The 24,350-nt window shown below is 45.1% G+C and overlaps 1 protein-coding gene across 5 annotated transcripts in view; it reads right to left on the bottom strand.

The window, feature by feature from the left end:
- Positions 1 to 24,350, bottom strand: part of zmym2 (zinc finger, MYM-type 2) — a 54,953-nt gene that overhangs the window by 23,799 nt on the left and 6,804 nt on the right. For 4 of the 5 annotated variants that reach the window (XM_063213707.1, XM_063213704.1, XM_063213706.1 and 1 more), the window contains exons 2-9: positions 19,042 to 20,188; positions 11,387 to 11,529; positions 10,623 to 10,771; positions 9,804 to 9,966; positions 7,328 to 7,597; positions 3,755 to 3,902; positions 1,883 to 1,998; positions 1,078 to 1,203 (exon numbers count right to left, since the gene is read on the bottom strand). In XM_063213707.1, coding sequence (XP_063069777.1) covers positions 1,078 to 1,203; positions 1,883 to 1,998; positions 3,755 to 3,902; positions 7,328 to 7,597; positions 9,804 to 9,966; positions 10,623 to 10,771; positions 11,387 to 11,529; positions 19,042 to 20,173 — 2,247 coding nt within the window. In that variant the 5' untranslated portion in view covers positions 20,174 to 20,188. The remainder of the gene's footprint in view (positions 1 to 1,077; positions 1,204 to 1,882; positions 1,999 to 3,754; positions 3,903 to 7,327; positions 7,598 to 9,803; positions 9,967 to 10,622; positions 10,772 to 11,386; positions 11,530 to 19,041; positions 20,189 to 24,350) is intronic. The other variant, XM_063213708.1, reaches the window with a different exon arrangement.

The following is a 24,350-nucleotide window of genomic DNA, read 5'->3' as shown; positions in this document are numbered from 1 at the left end:
TTTGCTGCTCACAATATCTACAACTTAAATGATGCTACTAGTTCTGCAAATTGTTACCACAAAAAGAGACAGAAGAGCTTAATGATCGCAAACACAACCAAAGCTCAAGCAAAGCAACGGGGCCACCAGTGGGCCCATCAGAGAGGCAACTTGAGCTTACATAGCCTACACCACACCAATAAAACATATGAGGCAAGTAGTTTATTTCACCAGATTCTCTTGCTCTTCAAAGCACTTTGAACTACCATAATCTATAAACTACACTCACTGGCCACTTCATTAGGAACACCTCTCTAATGCTGGGTTGGACTCCCTTTTTCCCTTCAGAACTGCCTGCACTACCTACTCAGGTAGGCTGTGGCATTACAACAAAGATAAATTGGTACTAATTGGCCCAAAGAGTGCCAAGAAAATATCCTTATGCCATTATATCTCCAGTCTGAAACATTGATCTAAGGCAGGGTTGACCCATGTTTTCATGTTGCTGACACCAAATTTTGACTATTCCACCCGAGTGTCTCATCAGACCAGGCAACATTTTTCCAATCCTCTAGTGTTCTTTATGGTGCCCCCCCCACAAAAAAAACTCTCCAGTTCTACACGATTCATGTGAATGACCTAATTGGCCGGGAAAAAGGTGACTGTCACCAAAAGGTGACGAGTTTGCAGGTATGATGTATAAAGAAGTCATCCATCCATCCTTCTTGTTGAGGCTGCTAATGAAGAGCTTTATTGCAAAATGACATATTTACATTTTTGTATTGGGCATTGCATTGCATTGCAAAATACATTTTATATAGGCTTAAAAATAGTTACCAAAATATTTGAATGCCAAGAAGACACGCATGATGAAATGGCATCTGAATGGTCATTTCCAATAATAAAATGTGAGTCAAAAAATGGCATTCACGCCATTTTGCAACGAAACGAAAATGTTGGTTTCAGACTGAGCTACTGCAATAAAGCCCTGTTGAGGCGATGTGTGTGTGTGTGTGTGTGTGTGTGTGTGTGTGTGTGTGTGTGTGTGTGTGTGTGTGTGTGTGTGTGTGTGTGTGTGTGTGTGTGGTGTGTACCCACCTCCCACTCCAGGGTCTCTGGCTTGAGGCTGAAGGCTCCCCTGCAGTAGTTGCACTTGAGCTGGATGTTGGCGTTGGGTGCGGACACAGCCGTCTGGCCATTAGTGGACGTCTGCACCGCAGCACTCTGGAGAGACAAGCATGGGGGGGTTGGGAGGGGTGGGGGTAAAGTTGCTATTGCATAACCATCTGCACGTACGCAAAAACACACGCGGGAGTATACGCACACACAAACATGCTTGTGGTCTTTACTTGCAAAAAGGATGAACTCTCTTTTTTTAAGAGAAATTCTCATTTTCATTAAATGTCTTCACCCATGCAGCACCAACCCAATTTCCTAAAAGCACCACTAGTACCGGTGTTGCAGTGCACGCAAACTGATGCATCGTGAAGAGGTTCTTACTGCTACAGCACACTCACTGCAGTCGCCTATTTCAGGTAACATTAGCTCCAGATGAGGGGAGGCATGTGTGTGTGTGTGTGTGTGTGTGTGTGTGTGTGTGTGTGTGTGTGTGTGTGTGTGTGTGTGTGTGAGAAATGAAGATGACAGTGTGGTGTGTGTGTACAGGAGGTTAAAATGGAGTGAAAATGAGGTGTGTGTGTGTGTGCATGTGCATTTGTGAGAGTGAAAATTAAATGTGAGGTGTGTGTAGAGGGGTTGAAATGGTGTGAAAATGTAGTGTGTGTATGTGTGTGTGTGTGTGTGTGTGTGTGTGTGTGTGTGTGTGTGTGTGTGTGTGTGTGTGTGTGTGTGTGTGTGTGTGTGTGTGTGTGTGTGTGTGTGTGTGTGTGTGTGTGTGACGCACCTGGAACTTGGTGACGCAATGCGAGCTGCAGAAGTTTAAGACCTTCCCCTCGGGCATGGTGGCCTGGTACTGGGGCAACGCATTCCTCTTACAGAAGTGACAAGAGGGCTCCACACCTGTAGAGGAGAGAGAGAGAGAGAGAGAGAGAGAGAGAGAGAGAGAGAGAAAGAGAGAGAGAGAGAGAGAGAGAAAGAAAGAAAGAAAGAAAGAGAGAAAGAAAGAGAGAAAGAAAGAGAGAGAGAGAGAGAGAGAGAGAGAGAGAGAGAGAGAGAGAGAGAGAGAGAGAGAGAGTGCAAGAGAGACGGTGCAAGAGAGAGTGGGTGATGGAAAGAAGGATGGGAGAGAGTGAGAGAAAGTGACAAGAACAGAGTGAAGAAGAGAAAACCAAACAAAACAAGGAGGTAGGAATTGTACATAAATACACTGCCCACACAGAAAATGTATTAGGCCAGCATCATGCAGTATAGACACCATCAGCCAACACAATAGCCCATCTACTGGTTCAGGCATCAGCTCCAAATCAAAAGCATCACCCTCACTCAGCATGGTGCCTCTAATCAGGGATGGAAATCAATTCCACACAATGTCAACCTGTACTGGTCACAGATATGAAAATACATGATCCACTGGTCAAAGCAGCCGCAAGGGGGTGGAGAAGGTTTAGACCAGGCACTGTCCCGCCACGAGGAAGTTGTAATAGTTACTAGGGCTGGGACGATTAATCGACTAATCGTGACTACGGTAATCGACTATAAAAATTAGTCGGCAAGAATTTTCATAGTCGACTAATCGTTTCATTTAATTCAATGGTTTTTTATTTACTTTTCTAATGCGTTATTACTATATTGAAACCTAAAATTGCCCAGCACGTATGAATTGATCATTGTATCTCGGAGTAAATAAGCTACTATCATGATTTAAGGTCATTGTGAGCTCAGGGACCTTATTTTAACGGTTTCTTTAGTTTTTCCCCAATTTTCTTGAAGATTAAAGTGCTAGAGTACTTCAAAAATTAATCGGTTGCCTAATCGACAATTCAAAAAAAATAGTTGATAGATTAATCGGGAGAAAAATAATCGTTTAGGACAGCCCTAATAGTTACCGAAAAAAAACTTAACTACCATAGTACTACACCACTATGACAGTACACAGGGCCTTTAGCAATACATTACGACTTGGTCATTGCCATTCTGGTAACAGGTGTTTCCATTATTTTGTCCAACCCCTGTAAATACGCTGTCATTTTACAGTGGGAAGTTACCTCATGCGTCCACAGTTAATCCTGTTGGATGTGGTTCATCCTTCTTGGTGGTATGCAGACATTCTCCTTTTTGAACTTTGATATGTCACCCATAATGGTGTGTGCATTGCAAAACTATGCTCTTACTCTGCACCATTAAGGTGAAGTGTGAAGATTCAATTAGCAATGTGCAATTAATGAAGATTGGCCAACAGGCTGGTCCATTTGACCAATGAAACTTTCCACACTAAAATGACAGGTGTTTCCATTATTTTGTTCAACCCCTGTATGTGTGTGCATGTATGTGTGTGCATGCATGTGTCTCCTCTGCTGGACGGTGGCAGCCTTGGTCTTGTACGCCGTGTGTGTGTGTGTGTGTGTGTGTGTGTGTGTGTGTGTGTGTGTGTGTGTGTGTGTGTGTGTGTGTGTGTGTGTGTGTGTCTGTGTGTCTGTGTGTGAGTGTGGCCTCACTCTGATGGACACTGCCAGCCTTGGTCTTGTTCATGCACGCCGTGTGTGTGTGTGTGTGTGTGTGTGTGTGTGTGTGTGTGTGTGTGTGTGTGTGTGTGTGTGTGTGTGTGTGTGTGTGTGTGTGTGTGTGTGTGTGTGTGTGTGTGTGTGTGTGTGCTCACTCTGCTGGATGCTGGCAGCCTTGGTCTTGTTCATGCAGGCGGTGGAGCAGTAGGGCTCCATGGCTCCTGTGGGCCCGATGCACTGAGTCACGTCAAAGGAGCGACACAGCACCTTGCAGCCCGTACAGGCAGTCATCTTCCCATGCGCCTACAAACACACAACAAGGTGAAGGTCAAGGTGAGTGAGGCCAATTTCATGTCCTTGATGTATCCAGAGGTGCAGCTGTGGTCAGAGAAACACACACGCACGCACACGCACGCGATACAATACAAATGATAAAATACAAATTATAAAATTAAACACACAGAAAGTGGCAGGCAAAGATACACACATCAAATGACACATTTAAAGCAAAGAATGGGTAAAGAAAAGTTCCAGAATTTAGACCATCACAGAAACCAGAGCAAGCCTGTGCTGAGGAGACTAAGGCTGTGTCTTTACTGCTGAATAAAGAGACATCAAGCCCCCTTAGTAGATGGATCCTTGGCAAACATAGAAAAGCTTCTTTCAGACTTAAAGGTGCACTGTGTAATATTTTTTGTAGTTTATTTCCTGAATTCATGCTGCCCATCCACAAATGCATACCACCACCACACATGAAAATGCGGATCTTCTCCACTTTGAATATCCAGAAATTGACATTTTTAGCTGAAAATCTAACCATATTTAGGTCATACTAGTAAATATTAGTTTATTACTAAATAAATAGTCATGAACAGATACATGTTGGTAGTAGACAGCACAGTTTCAATGAGCAGCATAGTTACAACTCAGAATTTGCCCACCATCCTACACAGTGCACCTTTACGCAGAAACGACCCTATATGGCAAAACCAAAATACACCATTTATGAGGTCTACTCCCCCTAACCTGAAGTTTTAGCTGTAAACCCTGAGGAGCTAACCAGTGCATTGGAATGGTGGCCCAGTTTAGCCTGTGTGCTGTGCAGGGGTGGTGTGCTGAACTGTAGTCTGATGAGGTAATGGTATTACAGCATGCCATTACCTCACTCAAAGCCCTCTCCCCATACTGCTGTGTGTACCATAGTTACAGTTGTGCTCATATGTTTACATACCCCAGCAGAATATACGCTTTCTCTGCGATTTCTCACCAAATATGAAGGATTACACAAAACCTTTTTTTCACTCTTTGCTAGTGACTGGCTTAAGATATTTATTAGCATTTTTTTCAAAAGCATGATCACAACCCAAACTACCCAAATGACCCTGTTCAAAAGTTTACATACCCTAGTTTCTGATGCTGAATATGGCCCTGTTTAACATCAGGGATTGCTCTAAATTGTTTGTGGTAGTTGTGGATAAGGCTCTTAATGTTCTCAGATGACAAAACAGCACATTCTTCTTGGTAGAATGGTTATTTCCTATAATATCTTTGGGTGTCTTGCTGGAACCTCACATTTGAGGTTTCCCCTGAGTGGCTCAATGATGTTGAGATCAGAAGAGTGAGATGGTCGCTCAAAAACCTTCATTTTATTCTATCTGAAGCTAATGGTTGATTTGGCTTTCTGTGTCGAAATATTGTCATGTTGGCACTGTTGGAATTTCAATTCAGAAATGCAATATGAGGGGGTTTGGTTGGAATCAAGCCATTGGGCAAGGGAATCATTGCATTGCAATGATCATTGCAAGGGAAATTGTTCAGGAGGCATAGGACAACCAAAAAATAACTTTAGGTGAAATATAGGACAACGTGAAAAAATGTTTTAAACTGTACAGCAAAGAGGCACTTGAGGAAAGATGGGCTGTTGGGGGTTGCCAGGAGAAAGCCATTACTACAAAAATGCAAACATGTTATTTTGCATATGATACACCAAATAGCATAGTGAGAAGCATCAGAATGCCTGTGACAAAGTCATTTGGATAAATTAGATCAATATGGAACTTTTTTCAGCCACTATTAACAGTACCATTTGGAGAACAGTCAACGGAGCCTATGATGAAAGTTACACCATGCCCTCCTGTGAAACATGGTCATGGACCACTGATGTCATGGGGACATCTGAGTTACAAATGCACTATTACTTTTGGTCCATACTCGCAGAATGATGAATACATTGCCCTGTGGAAAATACTGGAGGAAACTTGACACTCATCAGCCTTGAAACTGCACATGGTCCATTGTTTGGACATGCCAACATGACAATATTTCAACACAGAAAGCCAAATCAACCCGTCATTAGCTTCAGAAAGAATAAAATGATGTTTTTGAGTGACCGGCTTACTCTCCTGATCTCAACATCATTGAGCCATTCAGGGGAAACCTCAAATGTGAGGTTCCAGCAAGACACCCAATAATTTTATAGGAAACAACCATTCTGCCAGGAAGAATGTGCTGTTTTGTCATCTGAGAACATTAAAAGCCTTATCCACAGCTACCACAAACAATTTAGAGCGGTCCCTGATGTTAAACAGGGCCATATTCAGCATCAGAAACTAGGGTATGTAAACTTTTGAACAGGGTCATTTGGGTAGTTTGGGTTGTGATCATGCTTTTTAAAGAGTAAACACAGAAGATTGCTAATAAATATCTTAAGCCAGTCACTAGCAATGAGTGAAAAAAAAGGTTTTGTGTAATCCTTCATACTTTGTGAGAAATTGCCAAGAAAGCGTATATTCTGCTGGGGTATGTAAACATATGAGCACCACTGTATGAACACTAGATTCAGTGTTCAACCGTTTGGCATGGCCTAACCCTTTTTTTCATAGAGGTTACTGCCACCTGCAGGATAATGTGTGTTCCACCATGTCACTGATTGATTGCAGCATTATACAGACTAAACATTGCGGCGATCTGACTTCAGCCATTCGTTCGCATACAAAGGAGTGGCCATCACGGTATCTAGTGCTCCATTACGCTACCAGACAACTTAACCAATCGTCGAACGAGACGAGGGACGAGGGTAGATGATATTACAAACCAGCAGATAACATGTCACAACCAAGGGATCCCAAGCGATTGGGTAAAATCAGATGCACCCTTCAGAGTTCACCCCTCCCATCAGTAATCGATTCACAGTTGAGCAGTTCCAGACACTGCATGAAATTGGTAAAATAGTATGACATGGCTAAGAACATGAACAAGACATGATTAAGTGATAAGCCTGGCTAAGTTAACCTGCATGAAGTGATAAACCTGCTCATAGATAGTCCACATATGCCATTTAGCTAAGAAAAAGAGCACTCAAGGCTCTTCTATTAAGATGACTGTCCACTACCTCAATGTTATCCTAACCTGGATTACTACTTAGCCAGGTTCTTGGTAAACTCTCATGACCTTTGGACATTTCATGTCAACAGGTGTAGGCTCCAACTCATTGAGACTGCTTTGTTTTGTACTTCCTAAGGAGTTTCAATGTAGACTTGAGTAGACTAACTAAAGGAGGAACACCCTCATGGCAGTAGACAAATTAAGTCAAAGAGTGCTTTTTAGGGCTTTCCTCTCTTCCCTCAATTTGTTTTTCCTCACACCCATCCACCCATCCATCCATCCATCCATCCATCCCATTAATCCCCATTTATATATCCAGCCATTCCGTTCAGCTTAGTATTCACCTTGTTCTGCACCGCTCCTCCTCCTCCACCGCCTGGCCTCACACTACTCACGCTGACCTGCTTGTAGTCCCGGATGCAGCCCGGGCTGCAGAAGCGTTTCTGCTGGCCCTCCACCTGCAGGTAGTGGTGCGCGGTGGCGCGGCTGGGCAGGTAGTTGCCACACTGCTCGCAGCAGTTCATCACCAGCCCGTTGGCCATGCGGTAGCGGTTGAAGCACGCGTCACTGCAGATCTTGTGCGTGACGTTCTTGAAGCTCACCTCGTGCCGAATCTGTGTGTGACAAAAGAAACATATGCAGTTATAATATGCGTTTGCATCTTATGCTTGACATTCTTGAAGCTCAACCTTGTAACAGATCTTTGAGTCGTGACAAACATAACATTATATTTGACTTAGGGTGTCACCTGTAGTCTGGCCAGCTCTGTCTGGGGCTGAAAACAGGCATTCTCTGCGCTTGAGCCTTCTGCACTGATTCTATCAGTGGCCGATGCCGTTTGTGGCCATGTTTAAAAGATACTTTTACCATTTCATTTTTTCCCTGATTGTAACCCTCTGATCAGTTTTAAAACTCCCCTGGTTGGGAAGATGCACCTTACTAACGCATGTGGACTCTGACAGTTTAGCTTAGTGGACTCGGATAACTAAGTCGAACATTCTTAAAAACTGACACCATCGGTTAGGCCGTTGGCGAAAGGAGGGAAAGGGAGAGAGCTAGTTCTGTGGAGTTGAATGAATGACAGCTGTTTTAATTTTTTTTTTTAAAGTATTTTCCTTTTCATTTTGTTCTTCTGATGACTGTTTGCACTAGTGCGAATAAAACATTTTTTATTTGCACTATTGAAAACAATGGGCGCTTGTGTGAAAAATGTTTGCACTCTGGAGCCCTGGTCACACAAACCAACCAGATTTTTCAGCTGGCGTGTCTTCAAAGCCTTCTCTCCACTCTACCAATACACATTACACTAGAGATCGATAGCAAGCTTGAACTGGGACCGCCCAATAAGAGAACCTGTACACAATTAATTATTAAACAAAAATGAATCAATATTGGACATTTAATACGGTACAATAATGACACACCCCAACCCCAAAAGTGAAGGTGTTGAATGTGTAAGATATGCATTTGGATAGCAGCCCAGTAGTGCTAAAGAGCCCAGTCAGAGTGCTGTGGAGAACCCTATTTGGATCCACCCTAGTCCTTTGGGGTGCTGTTGAGCTTGCATGTGTGTGGTGTGTGCGTGCAGAACCGTGTCTTGAGCTGGCAAAGATGAACATTCTAGCACACAAACACAAATCCCAGTAATTCCATTAAATATGTACAATGTTACATCTCTCACGCACACACACAAAACTTATATAGGGCCCTATGAAATCCGTTGTAATTTTTCTCAAATGGCAGGTACAAAAAAGAGAAGTAAAATTACCTATTGATTTTTTGTAAGATCAACCCTCCAAAACATTCCAGTTAATACGGTAGTTGAAATGTGCATGCGCATATACTCTATAATATACACACCCAACCAGAGGGGATTTCACCTCTGCTGCGCTGAAGTCGGGCTGGCCTGGGGCTGCATCAATTTCTCTCGAATAAGTTTGGCTTTATCGCAACGTGCAGCTACATTGCAGTAATTTTTGGTCAAGTTTTATGCAGGCATTAAATTGCCTTGCAAAGCTACCGTCAACCGTTTGACACGAACACGTTTTCAAAGACGGATCTTATCCTCTGAGGATTACTTGACTGTTGGTCATGAAGCATAGTGACCAAAACTTTGAAAACAAAGTTAACAACACATGATCAAAGCATTGCCTGATCAGTTTTTATTTTTCAACGGTCACATCCGTTGTAACACACTCCAAATTCATGCCTCGCATGGGATGATTTCATTGTTTATTAAATCGTAGTGGAGAGCCAGCCATCCGTCCTTTCGGTCTCGCATCGCATGTGTCTTTGTAGCAGACGGACAGAACAAACGCGATTATTCCTGATCTGTTTACTGGGCTAACTTTGCCTACTCTTCACATGTTGAGTTTTTAAGATTTCTTCACTGCACTGACGAGCCAGTGTTAGGACGGGAGACAATCGGAAATGAAGCGCAGGAGACGGATGCGTTCATGCGCTGACATGGATCATGGATCTATGCCGCATAGAACTTTTGCGCATCACATGGGCCACATATAATATTGTGACCACATTTTGTGGTTGACATGTCTTTACGTAGACTGATAAATGATGACGAAAATAATGGATTTTTAATATCATCATATGAAATGTGCAAATTCCACGCAATTCCGCGTTTATAACCAAATTCCGTTTTAATGTCCACATTCTGTGATTCTGTCCTTGTTTTCCGTATCGTGGAAATCATAGGGCCCTACTTATATCTTGTCCATTTCTCATATTAACGCATCACATTTTAGGTTTGATCCTCCAAACAAAGAAACAAACAAACAGAAAGCCAAACAGTCTGGTGCTCACCTCGGTGAGTTTTCCGCAGACGGTGCACTTGGTCTTAATGGTGCTCTTGGGTGTGGCCTGCTTGTTCTCGTAGGCGGCCAGGCAGCCCGTGCTGCAGAACTCCTGGAAGGACTCGCTGGAGTCCACCTGCGCCACGATCGTGCCCTTCATACTCGTTATGTCCCTGAGGACAAGCAATGGGAGCACACAATTCGTTTTTTTTGCTTGAAAAAAAAAAGAGGCCGCACCTTGCATTAAAGTGTTTTTTCTTATTGCACAAACATGTTTCAGCACACACTTTTTCGGTTTGTGCAATAATAAAACACTTCATGCAAGGTTAGGCCTCATTTTGAAATTGCACACAGAATTGGTGCACCAATTAAATACACTGTACCTAGGATAGTTTAGAGATGTCTGTCAGCAATCAAGCACTGTTGTAGAGAAACAAATCAAGAGTCATCCAATGTCTTTGCATTACCATCATCAGACACCTTCATCTAAAAAGATGATTCTACAGGTTGATGACATGCTAACTATGTTGCATTAATATGCATTTTGCCCATTTTTGGAAGGACTCGCTTGAGTAAACCTGGGACACTGTTGTGCCCTTCATACTCATGATCTCGCTGAGGACATTAATCTTACAAGAAGATATGCATGCAAAACAAGAGTTTAGCTTATCTATTTTTGGATATGCATTGCAAAATACTGTGGCGTTTTCTTATGTTATAGTCACAATTGTTTTCCACCATCACAATAGACACACACTTCAAAGATCGGCACCGACATCAAAAGGAATGCATTAAAAAAAAAACATTTGGGGAGACTTGCTGCACGTACTTCTTGCACATGGTGCAGTGCTTCTTGGGCTGTGGCTTGTGTGAGAAGGCGGAGAGGCAGGGCGTGGAGCAGAAGAGGTGCGAGGAGCCCTTACGCTGGTACGCCGTCTGGCCCTTCTTCAGAGGCTTCTTGCAGTTGGCACACGTCACCTATTCAAGACAATACACAGACATACATGTTAATGCATTGACATGCACTAGATTAACAAAAATATTCGCTAACCTGCCTTGACTCACTTATGAATTTAACAGCCATCCCGCTAAGTTCCCCCCCACTTGGGCTTGCATGCCCATGGGGACCCCGGCCGGGGTCATTTCCCAACCCTACCCCATCTCTCTCCACACTCGCATCCTGTCGCAACTTCACTGTCCTGTCCCAAATAAAGGCCCAAAAATCCCACAAAAAAGAACTTAACAGCCATCCCATTCAATATGATGTCAGTCCACCTTTTGCAGCAATTGCAGCTTCAGGATACGGATATGGTATGGATGCATTTCTGCCTTGCACCACAGCACACCCCCAGGAGGACTCTTGTAGTAGCCGCCTACTCCTGTAGTAGCCGCCTACTCCTGTAGTAGCCGCCTACTCCTGTGGTAGCTGCCTACTCCTGTGGTAGCTGCCTACTCCTGTGGTAGCTGCCTACTCTTAGCTGCCTACTCTTAGCTGCCTACTCTTAGCTGCCTACTCCTGTGGTAGCTGCCTACTCCTGTGGTAGCTGCATACTCCTGTGCTAGCTGCCTACTCCTGTGCTAGCTGCTTCCTACCTTGACAGTGCGCGGGGGCTGCTGGGATCCTGACTGGCCGGACTGGCCTGGGGGCTTTGCCAGAGAGGCGGCCGGAGACGGGGAGTCCACACCTGGCTGCTTCTGGTTGCGAGGGAACGACGCCGATTGGGAGATCCAGGAGTCTGGATGAGGAGAGAAGGAAAGGAAAGGAGGGGAGGTGAGGAGGTGAGAAGGAGAGAAGAAGAGAGTAGAAAAATGAAAGGAGGGGAGGTGAGGAGGCGAACGGAGGAGAGGAGGGTAAAGGGCGATGACAGTGGATGGGATAAGAGAGAGGAGACAGGAGAGAAGAGGAGCCGAGTGGAGGAGAGGAGAGAAGAAAAGAGGGGAGGAGATGGAATGAGAAGAGAAGAGAAGAGAAGAGAAGAGAAGAGAAGAGAAGAGAAGAGAAGAGAAGAGAAGAGAAGAGAAGAGAAGAGAAGAGAAGAGAAGAGAAGAGAAGAGAGAGGGGAAGATGAAACAGACGAGGGGAAGAGGGGACAGAAGAGTGGAGCAGAGGACGAAATGGGATGAAACAAAGATAGGGGATATGAAAAAAGGAGGACAGATAAAAGACAGGGGAGAAAAAAAAGGAACAGGAGAGTGAAACAGAGGAAAGCAGGGTCGGCAAGGAGAGGAAAAGAGAGGAGAAACGGGGGTTAGAAAAAAGGCAGAGGCAGTCATGAGATGAAGGCAAGGCTTTGAATGAATATGTGACTGCATACAGGTTTCAATGCTTTTGGTCAAAATCTATCGCACTTAACTACCTGAATGGTATGCAAAGAATCTGCATTCCTTTTGGAAACATGACCATAGGCATCCTGCGCAAGCTACAGTCAATCCGGAAAGTATTCACAGCGCTTCACTTTTTTCACATTTTATTATCTTACAGCCTTATTCCAAATGCTACAAATGAATCTCTGTTGTCAAAATCCTACACAAATTATTCCATTATGACCATGTAAAAAACAAGTTGTCTTGACAGTTTGAATACTTTTGTAAATATGATTTCTTTGTTTTTTATTTTTATAAATTTTCAAAACTGTCAAGACAACTTGTTTTTCACATGGTCATAATGGAATAATTTGTGTAGGATTTTGACACCAGAGATTCATTTGTAGCATTTGGAATAAGGCTGTAATAAAATGTGAAAAAAGTGAAGTGCTGTGAATACTTTCCGGATTGACTGTATGCCATTCTCAACCACCAAACACCAGTGCACACATGGTGTACAGTACACTATAGACCACTGTCCTTCAGAAGGACACACATTATACACACACACACGCACACACACACAAACCGGCAGGCACAAAAGGCAGAATCTATATGGTTAAATATAGCGCATGTTTCTAGCGTTTGTTTACATTAATTTCTAGGGGTGTGAATCTTATACCCACAAAACGATACGATACAATCGATTCACAGGCTACGATTCAATTCAGGGACGATTCATAAAAAATATTTAGCGATTCGGTGCGATTCAATGTCGATTCAGTGCGATTCAATGTCGCATAACGATAACCGAACCAAAATCGGTTATCTTTACACTCCTATTTATTTCACAGATTATGGGGGCGCAGGAGTCTCGAGACAAAATACTGATAGGCAGAGTAGTAGGCAAAACAGTGTTGGGTGAATATGCCAGTTTCCCCGTTGGACTTCTGCCCCACTGGCAATGCATGAAGTGTTGGATATTGAGCTGCATGCTGCTGTTCTGTTGCTTGTGCAGACTACAGTGCAGCAGCACAGGAGGTGGGCTGGGGTGCAGCACTGACCTAGAGCCTGCATGGGTGGGTGTGAGTGTGTTGTACTGCATGCTCCACTACTGACAACCATATCATAGTGTGAGACTGTGTGTACTGCAGTCTACAATATCGGCCACAGCATCACAGTGTGTGTGTGTGTGTGTGTGTGTGTGTGTGTGTGTGTTGCAGCACTGAATGCACCACCACTGACAACAGCATCATAAATAATCAGGCCACAATGCTAATACAGGAGAAGCACACACGTGCGCGCGCACACACACGCACACACACACACACACAGTAAGAAATGGGGATCTGTGAGCAGCCAGACAACAGACAGTACAGCATGGCTGGGGGGGAAGACTGCAGTGCATCAGAGCAGCAGAGTTCTGAGGGCTTGGTCTGGTGGGCCCACCTCATCACAGGTCTTGTATAACGTTACACCCAGCACAGCATACTCGTGGAAATAATGAAGGCAGCGCCATGCTAACTGGTCCCATACGATTCAATGATTAACGCTAGCTAGGCTAAGTGCAACCGTCATATTCAGATGTCCTCCTTCCAGCAGGTCGACAGATGGAACCCATTTTTTGCAACCCACTAGTTTAATCCCCAGGTAATTTACATCAGCGAGCACAGAATGAATGTACTGACACGATGGCAAGCTGAAGCTTCATTTTTGGCTTCATCTGGTCTGAAAGCCTATGGGTGGCGTCACAAGAGTTGCAGCTCGCTTACATACGGCCCATGTCCTAGTCCTCCACACGCATGCACGCTCCCCATGCCTACCTTTCCTCTCTTCTCTCCTCTCCTGTCATACCTTCAGAACTTCTTAGCCAAGCCAAGCATGCACCATTACAAACATGCTATGTTTAGTGTTGTTAGTGTAGAGCCTTTGACAACCACGCCCCCATTACCCTCTACCAATCCTAATGCCTGGACCACCTCTCCCGTCTCCCATTTAAACAGGAGTCTCCTCACTTCTCCGAAAGGGAGAGGAGAAACAAAAATCAATAAGCAATACATTATCATTTGTGTGTATTATTTTTCACAAATCACTTAAGATTTTGCTAAATTATGACTTAAACAAGCCACTTTCGTATCTGTAAACACTGAATTTGTTGATGCACAGTTGGACCTAGCTTTGTTTTTTGTGTATGCATCACAGTGCCATCTTATTTACCAACACAGTTTTTCTACAAGAAGCATTATAATTCTGAGAAGCGTTTCATTGCGTCACATTCAGCTCGTGGTGAGATGGGCCTTTGAGAGGAGGGTGGGCACTGGTCAAGATCTCACTATTGTATTCCCATAAATATCTTAGCAGGGGGGGGCTCAGCTCTGGCTGGCTTCACTGCTGAGTAGAGTGAGGAAGATTGGGGAAGGGGAGCTGAGCTAAGTGGGCTAAATTAAATGTTTTGCATTCATCAAAAAAATGTGTTGGTCTCATATGATGCAGGGTCAGGATACATTTTGAATAATCGGATGCTAATTATAGATATTTTTCAGGCTTTTAGGGCTTTTATTTATGATAGGACAATAGAGTATTCATGCTACGACAGTGGAGGCCGGAATTGATCCCGGGTCGCCGGTGCATCAATGCAGTGCCCTACCGCTTGAGCCACGGCAGGGCTGGATGCAAATTCTTGATGACACACAGGCCCTGGTTTTCAACCCTACTACCACCTCTCTGTCCCCCAAAGCCACACAACCAACAGCATCTCACCCCTCAAGCCAAATGCCAGAATTTCATTCATCAACGCTATATAATAGAGAATATGGAATCATAGCGCCTTCAGTACATGAATCGGATGCAGACTCCTGACTATGCTCTTCACCACCATCCCCTACTCTCAGTCTCCAAAATCCACAAAGCCAAGCCATCTTGCTCCACACAGCCAGAAGCCAGAATTCCAAACTGGTAGGGGGTGAACTAATCTAATCTGATTGGAGCATGATGATCAGCAGGCCAATCAGCTGGGCCTGTTGCTGAGGCCCAGCCAATCAGAGTGGCTGCTGGGCTCACGAGCCCAATAATGATCACATGGCTACCCCCCTCATCATGGACCACATGCCCAGTTCAGGAAGCTGCTGCTACTACTGCAGGCCACATGGCTGAGGTCATATGCTGCCACAGGGTGGCCTCTTTCTACTTAATCCAGCACTGCTGCATATACTAAAATGTGACGTTGGATTTAGTCAAATAAAAAAGAGCCACACTTTCTCCTAGTTCATATTCTATTAAGGCAAACAAATTATTTGATTTTAATAACAGTTCTGTGACCTTGCGCATCAGAACTGTATCGATTCGAGAAATCCATAGAATTGTAGATTTTTCCCCGAAGGGGGCATTGCCACCCACAAGAATAACCATCCAGAGTTTTGGTTAGCCTACTTGCATTACTGCACTAGTGTAATAACACACAACAAAACCATCCACATCAGCTTGGAATAGGATTATGAATGTGGCCTTGAATGGCAATACAAATGAAATGTATCTGCAATGCCACTGGTAAAAGTTTGAGGTTCAAGCATTCGTGGTTGGTAGCACATGTAGCCTAAGAACTCACACGTTATACATATAAACATCTCCTGTTAAAAAACGCAGACATGTTATGCTGCACGTTTGATGCATGCATGGATGATTTCAACAGGAGCAGGAGTAAATTGAGAGAGAGAGAGAGAGAGAACGAGAGAGAACGAGAACACGAACACGAACACGAATGAGCTCTCAGCCTCCATACGTCTCTGGGTCAAATTTATTTTTAAACATGGACCTCACGGAGCAGTGTAAACAAAAGGTTGTTCGGGGTCACTCCAGAATCAAACGGTGAACAACTCTTGTGATGTCACCACCATTCTATTCCAACAGTCTGAGGCACGCATTCCACTCCAAAATTCCAGAATCATCTGGACACAAAATGTGAACAGCAGTTGGATTTAAGAGACTTACACTGTGGTTGTACATGTGTGTGTGAGAGAGTGTGTGTGCGCGTTCATCAAAGGACTAATACACAGCTGGCGTCATTATCTTCCTGATTATCTGTGTTTAAAGCTGAATTAAGCCACTTTATCTGGTCTGTGCTAAACTTCTGCTGGGTAAAAAGGCAGTCCAACAACAGACCACCATGCATGCACGCACACGCACACGCACACGCACACACACACACACACACACACACACACACACACACACACACACACACACACACACACACACACACACACACAATCATAGAACGTTAAAGACAGAACTTATAGAAACTGCACTACTACACAGACTGACATACAGTACTCCACACCTCTTTAAATGCTACACAGACACAAACTCAGCTAGAAGCATCTTAAAGTGTTGTATAGTGGGTGTTGTGCACAACAGGAGCCAAGGAGAGCAGACATCACACACGGGTCCCGGGGGACAGTCTCCCTTGTACAGTGTGTACGAGTAGGACAGAGGAGTGCCTATAGAAACACCAGCACCACACACAGTGCGGTAGAGCTGGGCGGTGTACGGTTAAAAAACCGTGATCTCGGTTTACACTACACAAGGTTCTCTTTTTGATGAGAGACGGTTTTGTTGTTGTTGTTTATAGCCTACTATGTTATGTGCGTGAGCTTCATACTCGTGTCACACTTCCAAAGATTCTTCTAATTCATAAGTCTCTGACACTTCATTTCAACTCTGCTAAGTCCACTGTTGTTGCTGTTCTACTAGGGAATGTCACCACAATGTAAGATGTTGATTGAACTAATAAAATAATTGGTTACGCGCTAGAGGCTAGTGAGAGTGAAATATGATGAACACACAAGGCATGGATGAATCATGACAAACATTTCAATTCATTTAGCCTACCTTTGATCTCACAAAGTTAAATAAAAGGCAATTCTATGTGGTGCTATGTTAACAGGCTACAACAGTTATCTGATTCTTAACTGTATTTAATTACCATCCCAACTGTGTGCGCAGTGCTGTTAAGACTGCTTATAAGCTAAAGTAGCCTAGCTTTCAAATGCAATGGGTAGACAAGATACATTGCTACATTGCTATATTTGTTTGAAATGATTTGGGGGCAAAATAGGAGCGAAACACATCGCAATATGACACAAACTACCGGACAAAATACCTTCTATGTTGGATTTGGACTTTAATTCAAAGACAATATGCACACAATGTCAAGTAAATCCGTTTGTTTTCAGTGTCTGTCTTCAGTCTGTGTCGTTTCTGTCCCACTGTTGTTTACTCGCTAGTCCAACGGCAGCGCAACACGCCGGATGTGTTCTTCTTCTTCTTCTTATGGGATTTTAATGGCGGACTGGACGCCTACAGGCGTATTGCCGCCACCTACGGGATAATAGAGCTCACTACAGTATATGGGCCTCATATTCTGGCATAGAGGCCAGAGGATTTTAAAAACTTGAGAAGACTGGTGGTAACTTTATAGTCCTTCAATTGTAACAGGACGGGGATAGAAACAGTGGTAACACCAAGTTCGGAAAGATCACTGAAAAGTACACGCCTAAACTGTCTATACTTTACACACACTATTAAGACATGGGAAACTGTCTCAGGTACTCTACACACGTCACACAGCCCATCTTGATGTTTATGAATCAAGTGTAAATTAGAATTCAGGGCACAATGCCCTAATCTGAGACGTGTTATCACAACCTGCTGAGACCTAACTCCAGATACTGTACAGTGGGTACTTATAGACGGCTGAATTGCATACAAATGTCTCCCCTTTACCTCTTTGTCCCACTGGAGCTGCCATGACTGGAACACTTTTTCCATAAGTCTACTCCTTAATTCGGTTCGACCAGGCCTGACTAGCAAGGAAACCTCGTTGCTCTCTAGGCTTTCTTTGGCACAGTGGTCAACAAGCTCGTTTCCCTCGACCCCCATGTGAGCTGGAACCCACAGGAATGAAATGTAGTAGCCTCTTCTGTAAAGGTCATACAGCAGAAGGAGAATATCAGAGATTAAATCAGGACGAGCATTAGAAGAGAGAACTTTAAGGCAGTGAAGAACTGATAGGGAGTCAGAGCAGATTAATACATTTTTAGATTGGTCCTCTGCTACCCATTGCAGGGCTTTTAAAATGCCGCCGGATGTGTTGCCAGGTGTAGAACGACAAATAAGCCATTAGTGTTGCCAGGTGTAGAACGAAATAAGCTGTTTTGGGCTGTCTTGGAAAAAAAGCCCAAAACAGCTGTTTATAATCATTTAACCCTTCTTCCTTGAGAAATCAATGACACCCTGGTCAAGATTTTAGGTTATTTTATGAAATGCTGCATTTTTTTGGAAAAATGCTGCATAAACACTTTGTTGGATAGGGAAATATATTATAAATGAAATGAAATGAAAAAAAAAAATTTAAATGGAGATTAATTTAAATTCATGATTTTATCTCATTTTAACATTTAATTTGAGATCTTTTCCTCAGAAAGATTAAGATTTGGGGGGAAATCGTCGCATATCAAAAAACCGTGCAGAAAACCGTGATCTCAATTTTCAGCAAGAAAACCGTGATGCTAATTTTTTCCAAAACCGCCCAGCCCTACAGTGCGGCCACTCTCAAACACAGCTATCATTATGTTGTGGTCTGGTGGCGTGAAACACTTGTACTTACACACATTTGCACTTACTCCAGTGGAAAGGGTGTCTGTATATGTGTGTGTGTGTGTGTGGCCCACAGGTCCCAAATCCATGGGCTGCTGCAAGGTGGTGTGTGCGTGTATGTCACATTCTATACATGGTGTGCGAGTGTGTGTGTGGTGTCTTTACCTGGACTCTGGCGTGTACCCACTTGTGTGTGTGTGTGTGTGTGTGTGTGTCTCTATACTTAGCTGGCCTCTGTTATGCGTGTGTGTATGTGTGTTTGTTTGGTGTATTATCCTTTGTCTACCTACCAGGCCTCTGGTGCGTGCCCGTCTCGCCGTTCTGCACGGGCTGGCTGGCTGCAGTAGTGCCCACGCGTCCGGGGTTGAAGGTGGGCGAGGGCCGGCTCTGGCTCTGGTTCTGCTGGGCTTCTGGGTTAAGGCTGAAGGTACTGCTGATCTGCAGCCCGTTCTCCGCCGCCGCCCCAATCTCCTCCTGTTGCTCCGACGACGACCCTGCAACCCCTGCCGCCGCCGTTGCCAACCCCCCCTCTCCTCCCCCGCCCTGCAGAGAGGTCACGCTGGTGATCATGAGGTTCATGTCTCCCTGAGCGCTCGGCGCCAACGGCGACACCACCGAGGCCGTCGCCGCGGCAACAGCCGAAGCTCCCTCGGAAACGGAAGCAGAGGAGGAGGATGAGGAAGATTCAGCACCGCCCAACGTGGTGACGCTGGCGATCTTGATCTCTGAGTCGGGCTCGGTGCTGGCCAGCGTAGCAGGCTGCCGTGAGGAAGAGGAGGATGAGGAGGAAGATCCAGCCCCTCGATGCTCAGCCTCCTCCTCGTCATCAATGACTATGGGCTCACTAGGAGGCTTGGCTCCTGGTGCTGAAGCTACACTAGAGGCAGTAGCATCAGCATCAGAAGCAGCAGCTGGAGAGGCGTTGGTCGAGGAGGAAGAGGAGGAGGAAGAGGACGCAGTGGTGGCGTTGGCAGCTGCTGTTGTGCTATCTGCCGTTGCCGTGCCAACAGGTTCTGTGCAGTCTGTGGATGCTTTGGTTGCCGCGGCTACACCGCCGCCGCCGCTGTCTTTATCACCTGAAAGGGCGGGGTTTCTCTCCTCCTCCACCAATACCACGTCGTCGTCCTCCGTTGAGGATCTGGGCGGAGCTGTGGCCTTAGGGTCAACCCCCACCCCCGTCGCTGCCACCGCTGTCTCTGTAGTGCTACCTGTTCCATTGTCACTGTTCGACGCCTCCATGGTGGCTGTGTCATTGTCGTTGGTGACGTCTCCCGTGGCGGCGTCTGCTGCTGGCGTGTCGTCCTGGGCGGGAGAGGAGGCCGTGGTCTCCATGGGCTCGTCCTCCTGGGCTGCGGGGGCGCCACTGCTGTCCCCCTCCGCTACCACGCCTGGCGACCCGCCCAGCTCACAGTCTCCATCCATCGCTTAGCCAACCACCTGTCGCCAAGAACACACACACACACACACACACACACACACACACACACACACACACACACACACACACACACACACACACACACACACACACACACACACACACACAAAGTCAAGAGGGAAGGAGGGAGGGCAGGGCAGAGCACAGACAGGTGTATGACAGGTGTATGACAGGTGTGTAGGTGTGTGTGTGTGTGTGTGTGTGTGTGTGGGGGGGGGGGGTTGGGACGGTAGAGGTGAGTATTTGTGACACCTGGAGGGTTAGCAGACGACACACCCCTTTCTCCTCTTCCCACACACACACACACACAAACACACACACCTTTGTTCCTAAGGTGCCAACACCTGCTATCCCAAATCTAAACAAAAGGACGACTCTTAATTCGGAGCTGTGGTCTAGCGTGTTTTCAAAGAATACAAAACTATGGGCTAATAAAAAGAAAAATGGTTTAAGATGATTTAGCAGAACTCTCTGATGTAAGCTTACGAATTCAAGGAGCTAACATGCTTTTAAACAGATATTCACATATTTTTGAACAATAGAAACTGCTCAGTAGAGCTCAAAGAACAACAATGCCTTATTGAACTTCAACGGAACCCCCTGTGAGCAGGGACTTGAAAGGGTTAACACTTTCATTCAGCTCATTCAGACATGTACACCGAACGCAAAAAACCCAAAAGGCTTGCTTCATACCCCTCTGATCGCGACACGGCTTAATATAAATTATCCCACAAAAAACCCAGGAATCAACCACTCGCCAGCTCTTGTTCAAATGATCACTGACTATTAGCGAGTGACTGTTGTTTGTTTCTTTGTTTTCTTTTGTTGTTTATTGTGTTGTGTACACCAAAAGGATCTCCTCCACAGGTGTTTCAGGCATATTCTGGTGAATGCTCTGCGTCAGTGAATGTCCAGGACAAAGCACAATGCAGTGACCCCCTCGCCCCCACCACCACCACCACCACCACCAAAACAACAACCCCAAATGTTGCGGCCAGTTGGTAAACAAAAGAAGCACCGTAACCACAAAGCTTTGGGGGCCAGCAGCAACACGTCTTAAGAGAGGGGCAGGGGGGAGCTGTGCTTCCAAGGAGGGCAGGTTCAGTAGAAAACCAGTAAACCAGGCAATGGTAAATCAACTAATAGAAGAGCCTGGACTGGAGTCCTCCTTTTCTGAACTACCGTAAATGACGACTGCAGGGGATCCATTTGCAGGTTTACCAGCACCCCATCTAGCATGTAACCTACAGTTTCTCAATGGGGCTCTACAGGCCCCAAGGAGAAGGGTACAGATGAATTGCCACTGGTTTTCAATTAGCGTTGGGGGGCATTAGTACGGGGCGGTGTTAATGATGTCAAGGGGGTGTATGTTTTCAAAAGAGGTTGGGGAACCACTGATATGACCTATCTAAGCCTAACCTAGCCAGTACATCCAACCAGCACACATGTGATGCAGGGGCTTAGCCTAGGCTTCTTTGTGGTGCAATTATGCAGAATGATTGATAGATTTAATAAAGGAGAGGAGAGCAACCAAGAGGTAGGAGAGCTGGGCGGCTATGCACCCTCTCAAGCTTAAGATCTCCTCCTGGCTGGCTGTCACACAGTAGAGAAGGTGAGTGAGTGAGTTCTGGCAGTAAGGGGGGTGGGGGGACTGCATAAGGCATGACCAATATGCATCACCCCAACCACGACACAACCACTCCTGCCAACCCCCTCCCACCACCAATCTCCCTCAATCACTAATCCACCCCCACTCCACATCTCGTCTTTAGCATCTTTAGCCATCCCTTTTGTCTCCATCACCCCTCCTCTACCTTCTCCCTTTCCCCTCCTCTCCGATCACATGCTTTTAATTTTTTCCAATTACAGTGATTCCTCACTTCCTCCTTCTCCATCTCTCGCTGTCTTTGATTCATTCAGTCACTCTTCTCCATCCTCTGTACTTTCCTCAATCACCCCCCCCCCCCACAAAAAAAACAAAACAAAAACAGATCACAGCTCTAACAGAGATGCACTCGGTTGCCGTAGTGATGACACCACTGGTGGGATTGGATAACTGGAGGTAGACATCAGGTTGGATCCACTGCCTGCCTGGTACCTTGACGAGCATGCGGCAGGCCAGTCGGCCAGTCGGCCAGCCGGCCGCACGCACGCACGCACACACACACACACACGCGCGCGCCCGCGCACACGCACAATGGCTCTTAACCCTTGCTTGTGTGCTGTGCGTGTGCTGTGCTGTGCTGTCAAGGCAACCATCACCATAGATGCCAGGCAACCGCCAGCCACCACAATAGGGGTCCATCCATATGCCACCAGGCAACCACAGTCAGCCCAACACTGATGGGGAAATAAATACATAAAAATGTATCAAATATATATATACATATGAAATGTAATAAATAAATTACAAAAATCAGCATAACTCTCAATAAGCAAATTAAAATGAGTGATAAAAATAATGAATAATATGTCTGTGTGAGCAGGCTGCACCAGTCCACAGTACGTGGGGAGGAAACAAGGTCATGGTTTCCCCAGCTATGGGAGCCATCTTGGCTCGTGCCCCAATGCAGCGCTGTGCTGCCTGCCTGCCTGCAGACTCGAGGAACACTGTTGCCTTTCAGAGTCAGGCCTCTGATCAATTCAGCCCTGTAGAACGCAACGCACCACCCCACCATCAGCAATGCCACATCATCCCATATCAGGCCTAGAGAGCAAGGCATGATAACGTACCATCCCATCAGCAATGCAAGATATACCCAAGAAACCCACAATCAGCCATGGCAATGAAACACCATATGAATACCATAAGCAATGCAACATCCCGCATCGACCCCAGAAAGCAAGTTAACCCAACACACCACCCCATTCCCCATCCCACCCTCGCCACCAGCAATGCAACATCACATCTCAGCCGTGCAAACAGAAGCATCTAAGCTAAATAACTAGCCTCGCACACCATCCTACGTACTTCCGCCAAGAGACTTGGCTCCGCACTACGTCTGGTACCTGTTTTCTGTGGAGCGATGTTGACCGGTAGGATTTGGCCGGTGTTCTTACAAACAATCCTACATTGACAGAACATCCTACCGTAGGATAAAATTACAGACATGTCTGTTAAACGGTCCTATAGCGTCAAAGATAGACGTCAGACATGTTTATTCAACAACTTATCCTGTTTTTTTTCCAGAAAATGTCCTTCCCGCTTCCTGCAATCGCGTCAGATCAAACAACCTCCAGACTAGGGGTGGGCGATATGGCAAAAATGTCATATCACGATTTTTTTTACATGAAATCTCGATTTCGATTTTTTTTATCACGATCTTCCATCCAAAAAATAAAAACAACAAAAAACAACTTTCACATATTTTCAATTTGTAATTTACAGTCAATCAAATGTCAACACACTGACAACACTCTCATAAAGTGTATAATTGAAATACAATAATGTAAAGAATAAAGTGAGACAACAACAAAAATGAGAAAATATCACTCTGATACTGATAGTAAATGTCCTCACTGCAAGACGATCTATACAATTTCTCCACTTTGGCAGATTCGAGACGATCTTGTACCTGATGTCACGATTCTCGATTTCATATCGTCATATCGCCCACCCCTACTCCAGACCATGAATACGAAATGAAATGATAGTATTATGGGATGGTCAGGACGAGGCTACTAAATAACAGCCCTAGAGAGCAAACCCATTCTGTACCACCCAGCAACGTCCCAGATCAGCCCTGCAATGCAAACTGAGCTGAGCTACCCTAACCCTCAACCCACCAGCAACCTCCCATATCAACATAGAAAACCATACTAAATGAATCACAACACCATCAGCTATACAAAATCCCATCAACCATAGAAAAGCAAGTCAACCTAGCATACTACTTCAGCCCATTCCCTCAACATCAGCAATGCAACATCCTGCATCAGCTCTGCACATCCAGCTAACCTAACGCAGCATCAACACATAATATCAACACCTAACATAAGTTACTACGCCATCAGCAATGCAACTTCACATCCCATAACTCCCATACTACCCACCTAGCAGGAATGTGAAGTTAAGGAATGTGAAGTTGTATTGCTGATGGCGGGTAGTATGTTAGGTGTTCATATCATGTGTGAAGAACTTAAATCCATTTGTTTCTCAGT

The sequence above is a fragment of the Engraulis encrasicolus genome, chromosome 13, assembly GCF_034702125.1.
Source record: "Engraulis encrasicolus isolate BLACKSEA-1 chromosome 13, IST_EnEncr_1.0, whole genome shotgun sequence".
Classification (NCBI taxonomy): domain Eukaryota; kingdom Metazoa; phylum Chordata; class Actinopteri; order Clupeiformes; family Engraulidae; genus Engraulis; species Engraulis encrasicolus.
This window is presented reverse-complemented; position numbering and strand designations above follow the sequence as displayed.